The following is a 7,737-nucleotide window of genomic DNA, read 5'->3' on the forward strand; positions in this document are numbered from 1 at the left end:
ATTTGGGGCTGCAGAGCCTGGTTTACAGCCTGGAATTATGGGATTGCCCTGGCCTGCTTCAGGGGACGGTCTTGCGGGGACAGAGAGGAGGGAGGCAGTATAGCCTGGTGATGGTTAGGAGTGTGGCCTGGAGTCAGGCTGGCTGGGGGTCCAGTTCAGCTCCATCCTTCTCTAGCTGTTTGAATGTGGGCAAGCCACTTAACTTTCCTAAGACCCAGTTTCCCCTTCTGCACACTGGGGATAATAGTAGCTCTTCCCTTACAGTATTATCAGAATTGAGTGAGAAAATGCAGGGCTCTGCATGGAAAAATATATTCAACTCTGGCCAGCCACTCTCAGGACAATGACGTGGAGTAGCGCACACTTCATGAAGCCTCATTCACACGGTGCAGTGCAGAGGTTAAGCGCAAGGGCTCCTTGACCTCCTGGTCATGGCCCAACTCTGCCAGTGGGTGACCTTGGGCAAGTTATCCGACAGCCCCGTGCCTCAGTTTCCTCATCTGTAAGGCGGAGGTTCTCATGGTGGACACCTCATAGGGTCGTGAGGATGACTACTTACAAAGCATTTAAAACAGTCCCTGGCTCAGAGTGAACACCTTGGTCCCTGCTGCTCTCATCGTTGAGGGAGAAGCTACAGGATGTGCCAGAGGAGCACAGACACCAACAAGCACTGAAACGCTCTGACCCCGGCCATCTTATCCGCAAAGTGGTCGTGGTAGCAATAGCTCATAGGGTTGTTCTGGGGACAAAGAGAGGGGCCAGCTGGAGACCTGCTCAACAGATGTGGCCACCATCACCACGGGCTCCGTGCCGCCTGCACAGCTGGCTGGGCAGATGCGTGTCCTCGTGCCCCTTCCTCTCCCACCGCGGGAGAGATGGGCCCGCCCCGTCTGAAGTGACCTTGCCTCACTTTCTGCTCTTCCATCCCTAGACGTTTAACGAGTTTGAGATCGAGCAGCACCAGGAATGTGCCTATGACCACCTGGAGCTGCATGATGGGCCCGACAGCCTGGCCCCGGTCCTCGGCCGTTTCTGCGGCAGCAAGAAGCCAGACCCCGTGGTGGCTTCGGGCAGCAGCCTGTTTCTCCGCTTTTATTCAGACGCCTCGGTGCAGAGGAGAGGATTCCAAGCCATGCACAGCACAGGTGCGTGGGCTGGGAGCCCGGCCTTCAGCTGATCCCCACGTGGACTGCAGATAGATGGGTGATCAAGGCAGGGGAAGGACCACCTTTAATTCTGACTATGGGGGATGAGCAGTATATGACAACATGTCCCTTTTAAAATGAAACATGGGCAACCATAGGTGTAGGGTTGTTTTCTTTTAGTGTCCTTCATTGACGACCTTTGAAAGGGACAACCCTTTGTCGGCGCTACGTTCCTTTCCTCCCTTTCTTTCTTCCTCCCACCGCCCCCCACCCCGCCTTTAAAATTTTACTTGTAATTTTGCTGGTCTGTGAAACCCTGAGTCCGGGTGCTGAGTGGTGGAGAGTAGCCCTTTGTACCCTCCAAGGACCAGTTCCAGAAAATGCAAAGTGTTTTTGTTCCCCATTATTTTTCCTCACTTGAAATAAATAACTTTATTCAGCCCTTTGGAGGAAAATGTTTATGCATATAACTTACATTATTTACTGTGGTAAACGGAAGAAAGTCAGTAAGAGCACTGGCTCTGCTCTTTAGCCATTTAAAGGATACAACTGGGACTAGAACCCTTGGAGCAACTTTGACTCTCTGATCCTGGCCCTCTGGCAAAGCGCTGACCGTGCAGCCCCTGCAGGGTCTGAGATCACGATGACGATCCCTGTGAGGTTTTCTGATCCCTTTAACAGCCCCTCCTCCCAATTTGTTCCCAGGACCAGAAAACATGAATCAGGTGAGACGAAATGACAGCCAGCACCTTCTCCGTCTGGCTGGCCCTCGCCTGGGAGAAAACTCCCCACCGTTCATGGCTGCGTTGTCACTTCCCCGGTGGAGTTTAAAAGCCACTAACTAGTGACTTCACCCTCTTGTCCCTGCGGACTGAGTGTGGGAGCTCAGGGTAGGTCAGGGTCCTTCAGGCAATGGGGGCACACTCAGGTAGAATCGTTAATTGAGGAGAGTTTAATAAGGGACTGTTTACAGAGGGGTGGGCAGGGTGTGAGGACACCATGGGGGCAGTGCAGCAACCAGGGCTAGGGTGCAAGGCTGTTACTACCCCTGGCCTGGATACCAGATGAGGGAACGGTTCCTGGAGCCTAGAGATAGAGGGGAGCAAACAGAGGGCCCCCCAACAGGAGCGAGGACCAGGCAAGGAGGGGGCCTGGGACTAATGACCTGACCTCTCTCCTCCCTCCTGTGATCTGCTGGTGTTCCCTGTGGCTGGATCATGAAGGCAAAGGGCTCATCCATGTAGACCCAGAGGTCTGCCTCCAGGGGCCCAGAGCAGGTGGGGAAGAATGGAGAGGGGATCTGGCAGGATGGATGGAAGGCATCCTGCCCTGCTAAGTGCCCATTTCCTTGCCAGCCACGTCTCAAGAATTTGAAATTTCCCAAAGACAGCTCAGACCTGGAAGAAATTCTAAGCTAGACCACACATGGGATTAAGAGTTGGCAGTCGGACAGGACTGGGGCCAGGCTGGACATGGAGCTCCAGCTGGGCTGGGGAATGTTACCAGATAGTGTGGAAGCCACGCCAGCGGGAGGAGGCATGGAACACATTGAGGACCTGCTGTGGAGGAATTTGCCTTCAGAATTTCTGTTGCTTTCTAATTTCCCATCCCTCTCATTTACACATTTTTATTATGTGGTCTCTAGCAGCCTAGACACATGGTAGGATGGGACTCAGGCCAACCAGAGTTACTGTCCCAGTGAAAAAACGCAGAAGCCAAGGCTACAGAATACAAGTCCAAAGTACAAGGCGCAGCTCGCCTGTAACACTCACGGGGTTTCAAAGCTGGCCTATAGTTAGGCTCTCAAATGCAGGCTCCAGCCAGGTCTATTCTGAGGTTTCAGGTTTGAGCGCTCACCAGCAGTTTTGATGTGCTTTTGGTGCCCTCTGCTGGCAAAATAACGAATTACAGTAAGTCGGCCGGGCAAGTGTGAGCCCTTTTCAGACGCGTCTAACGCTTCCACGCAGTAAAGTGGTAATGATCTATCACATCCCAGCGACCAGGCGGGCAAATCATCCATTGGCCCCAGGTCTCCATAACTGGAGAGAGGAAAAGGCTTTTGTCAGTATCATGCCCCGGTATTCCCCGAGGCCTCCTTATGGCCCAATCTGGGAACGTAGGACCTTGGTTTTTACGTAAGGGTCAATTTGGACTCCCCAGTGAGCCCTGAAACTCCTGGATCTCTTTTACTCCTCTGTAAAATGGGCTGATGAAACTTTCCCGACCCTTCGCACAGGGCACACACGAGGCTTTGTGGAGAAAACTGGCCTGTACGGAGGGTGTGAAGAGAAACTGGGGGCCGGGAAGAGGGGATGCAGAGCGTGCGCTCTCTGTGCGGAGGGGGCATCGCGCTTCTCTCTCCGCTCTAGAGTGCGGGGGCAGGCTGAAGGCCGAAGTGCAGACCAAAGAGCTCTATTCCCATGCCCAGTTTGGGGACAACAATTACCCGAGCCAGGCCCGCTGCGACTGGGTGATCGCGGCGGAGGACGGCTACGGCGTGGAGTTGATATTCCGGACCTTTGAGGTCGAGGAGGAGGCCGACTGTGGCTACGACTACATGGAAGCGTACGACGGCTACGACAGCACGGCGCCCAGGCTCGGCCGCTTCTGCGGCTCCGGGGTGAGTCCCGGGGATGCGGGAGAGGCGGGCCGCGGAGCTGTTGGGTCAGACACACGTGCGTCAGGGTCCCTGCTGCTTATAACACCAGCCAGGAGGCCCGCTCTGCTGGAGCAGAGAGGGAAACTGGAGGGTAGTCGCAGAGGAGGTTGGGAGGTACCGGGGACCTAATACCGAGGTCAGCTAGGTAAGAGCAAATCCTTTTTAGGACTGCCTAGTTTTGCAAAGGGTTTGTCTCTCCCCGCCCCCCTACCGCCCCCCCCACCCAGTTTTCTTTAGCCTTCAGGCTTTAAAATGTTTTTTTATTATACTTTTGCATATTCCACATATTCACAATTCTCTCTCCCAATAAAACCAAATGCCTGTGAAAATTATGAATCACTCTTTTACTGCAAACATATTAGTTATGCTCAAGGTCATGATCATTTTTCTCATTATCACCTCTTTCCTGGGCCACCTCCTCAGGACAGGGCAGGCCTGTTTTGATCACTATTTCCCCAGCACCTGAAATAGGGCCTGGCATGTAGTTGGTGCTCAGTGAAAGTGTGTGGACCAGGAGTTCAGTGTCCTGGGCCCTCTCTGGCTGTACCATGCTGGGCACTGTCCACCTCCAGGGCTGATCGCTCAAGCTTCTTTGCAACTGGCTGGACTTACATTAAATCATTTTGGAGTCCTTAGTGCTTGTGCTAAACAGAACCTCAAACTGGCATTTGCATGAGTCTTTGACTAATTTCCCTTCATCTTCTCTCACCCTCCAAAGAAGAAAGGATGCCGAAGTGTGACTTAGCTGATGCAGTACCTTTGAGAGCTAAAGTCTTTCAAACTGTGGGGTCCACATGCAGAGGAAAACCTTGGAGGGTCCTGAGCAGTGAAATGTACGGGAAGCCCAGTTTGGTTCCGTTAGAATCTGTCAGACAGCAGCCTCAGAACCTGGCTCCCCTTCATCCACCACCTGGCAAAACCTTTCTGACAAATGTAGTGGCTCCATCCCATGTTTTGTCCTTGGACAGGACATAGACCTCAACAATGGTCTTTGTCTTAGGTCTCCTGGAAGACACATCACAGTGGTGACCCTAGAGCTGGGTGATTCATGGTATACAGTTTACAGTGAGAAAAACCTGAGCTTGCAGTCTATCTAGTTGTGTGAACCTGAGTCTCATCTCAGTCTCTTCAAGTATAGAATAGAGATAGAACCTGCCTTACAAAGTTGTTGTAAAGTTTACATGAGATGAGATCGGAAAGTGCTTAGAGAGGTGCACTTAATTAATCTATGCACTTAATAAATAACAGATTCTATATGAGCCATGCATTTCAGATTGTCTTTGGAAAAGCAGGGCTGGGGCAGGGAGCGGGGGTGCTCTCTGGAGCAGAATTTGAAAAGCTTTCCTTTGAAAAAGAGCTTGTTTTGTTGCCCTTCAGAGCCTCTGGTACCAGGGATGCCTCGCGGCATCATCGGCCATCCTACGTCTTTGTGTAAAGTTCTGTCTCATTCTCCTTATTTTAAACTCCAACCACAGCCAACTGGCTTAAAGTCCCTCTGGTTCTCCTTTCTCCTCCCCTCAGCCATTGGAAGAAATCTACTCTGCAGGGGATTCTCTGATGATTCGATTCCACACAGATGACACCATCAACAAGAAGGGCTTTCAGGCCCAGTACACGAGCACCAAGTTCCAGGATGCCCTGCACATGAAGAAATAAGGTTGTTCTTGGAAAACAGGAAATGAGAATGTTTTTGTTATAACAATGGCACCTTGTGAATTTCCTTAAAGCAGTGTGCAGTATTATTCTGGAACAAAAACTCAAAATCTAGCCTTGGAGGTGTGTGTATCTGAGGAAGTTCAGCCAAAACAAGGAGAGAAGATGTTCCTTTGATTCCAGCTGCAATGTTACCAATCATGGAGTTTTAAAGATTCAGATTTGACGTCCCTGACTATTCAAGCTATGCCTGTTCACTCTCCTTGTCCCTTGCTCCTATGAGGCAAAAGCCCACTCTTGGGTGGGTCCTTCCTCTATTTCTGGACGTGCTTCCATAGGTGTCAGGCAGTGTGACCGTGTCCTGGAGACACGGGTCATCTTCTGTCTACACCGCGCAATGAGGATAAAAGCCTGGCCATAGTGCATGTGTTCCTCACAGCTTTGGCAGGAGACTTTTGCTATGTCTCTGCCAGAGACACGTCACCCATGAAACCTGAGAATATGGGCGTCAGGATTAAAAAAGGCATCACAGTAAGCAGTGCACGGAGGGAGCTGGTGTGTGAGGATCCCTGTCACGTAGCAAGGAGACCTCCAGCCTTTCCTCTGCATCATCGGCTCTCCCTGCCCACGTTGGGCTCCCCCATCCCTAACTGCATTAAAGGACTAAGGCATCTGCTGTAACTTCAGCAGAACATTTGCTGGTGAGAGTCCCTAATCCGCCAAGAAGAAGACATCCTGACTTGTCCTCCTGCCCTCGCTGACTTGGAGAAGATTCCTCCTGGCCTTGGGATTCCATGGGCTGAGAACATCTATTCTTCCAGCTTTGGAGGCACTTGCTGTGGTTGACCTTGACTCTTGACAACCAACTCAAACTGCATTTGCAAGACGTGCAAAGACATCTTATGAGGGACCATTCAGGTCCCTCGTGGGGTTAACGTCATTGAAAACTGGTTAATTATAAGTTATGTAAGAATCAACACCTTGTGGAACAAGTCTGCTGTGACTGACTTCCTGAAACCGGTCGGGTTCAAGAGTGCATGGGTGACGTTGCTCAGACTAGCACTCAGTCACCAACCTGCAATCAGAATTCACCACACTTGGCACTTGTCCTAGAGAAGTGTAGAGGATGTTGTTTACATAACTTTGAAACCTCCAGGCGTACTTTGAACAGTGAGGTAGTTTTGAATGGCATTTCATTAAGGCATCTATGGGCATTATGAGCTAAAAGCTGTGGTATGTTAGCTTTAAAAGAGTATTTATGTTGGAATAATTTTTAAATAATGTTTACATGACCGTAGGTCCCGTGTGGTTGGTATCGAACATGGGACAGCGCACGAGAGGGTTTTTGGTGAGAGCCGAGATCACTCCCAAGCACCAGACTTCCTTTGGGATGAATCAACCTCATTTGAAACAAAGTATTTGTAAAAGATTAAAGGTGGTATTTTTTAAAGATCAGAATATACTCCCAGAGGACTATGTCTAATTAAAATGATTGCTGGGAGTTAAAAAAAAAAAAAAGATGAAAAAAGAAGAGCACAAAGAAAGGTAGAAGAAATGCATGGGACTATTTTTTCCTTAAAACAGCAAAAAACAAAGTATTATTAATAATAATATATGTCTGTATATATGTATGAATGTAAAGGATCAACTGTCAGAGCCTTAATCAATGCAGTGTGATAAATACTGACCCACTGATTTGACCGAGTAGGCCCTTCTGGACTTGTGCTGTGTTTTATGGGTCTTCATTCACCAAGTTCTCTCTTGGCCTTTCTTGGCCCCGAATGGAGGTCCAGCCTACATTCTTATATTGTGATCTATCACAGCCCCTGTTTCCGAGGGATCTTTGATTCAGCACATAGAGCAGCTTGTCACTGGTTCAGGCCTTACCCACCTCATAGGGTGGACTCCATTTCTCTGATTTTTGTGTTTTGGTGGCTTTTATTTTGCCCCATCTGATCTTCAGAGTTGAAACTGAAATCAGGATGCATAAGGTGACTGGTAAGGGTCTCTCTCCAAGAACATGAAAATTCTGTAGTTTCAGCCCTTAGAAGTCTGAATAAGATTAATGAATTCCCTGGAAGAGTGAGAGGGAGTCAGAAACAGAGTCAGCTCTGCCTCAGTATTTGCCACCCTCATGAACCAATGGTACTTATTTTTCTCTCTCTAGTATGAGTATTTTCAAAAACACAACTTCAACAATTATCAAGCTGTGGCCAATTTGAAACAATGGGACTCTTATGAAAACCTTTATTTAGGCCTTCTGTGAGTGACGTATTCCCA

At 49.6% G+C, this 7,737-nt stretch overlaps 1 protein-coding gene across 1 annotated transcript in view; it reads left to right on the forward strand.

Annotated features, from left to right (window-relative positions):
* Positions 1-5,460, forward strand: part of TLL2 (tolloid like 2) — a 127,765-nt gene extending 122,305 nt beyond the window's left edge. The window contains exons 19-21 of the mRNA XM_065894008.1: positions 932-1,145; positions 3,515-3,765; positions 5,326-5,460. Of these exons, the coding sequence (XP_065750080.1) occupies positions 932-1,145; positions 3,515-3,765; positions 5,326-5,460 (600 nt within the window). The remainder of the gene's footprint in view (positions 1-931; positions 1,146-3,514; positions 3,766-5,325) is intronic.
* Positions 5,461-7,737: the final 2,277 nt, after the last annotated feature.

Source organism: Phocoena phocoena, chromosome 16 (assembly GCF_963924675.1).
Source record: "Phocoena phocoena chromosome 16, mPhoPho1.1, whole genome shotgun sequence".
In the NCBI taxonomy this organism is placed as follows: domain Eukaryota; kingdom Metazoa; phylum Chordata; class Mammalia; order Artiodactyla; family Phocoenidae; genus Phocoena; species Phocoena phocoena.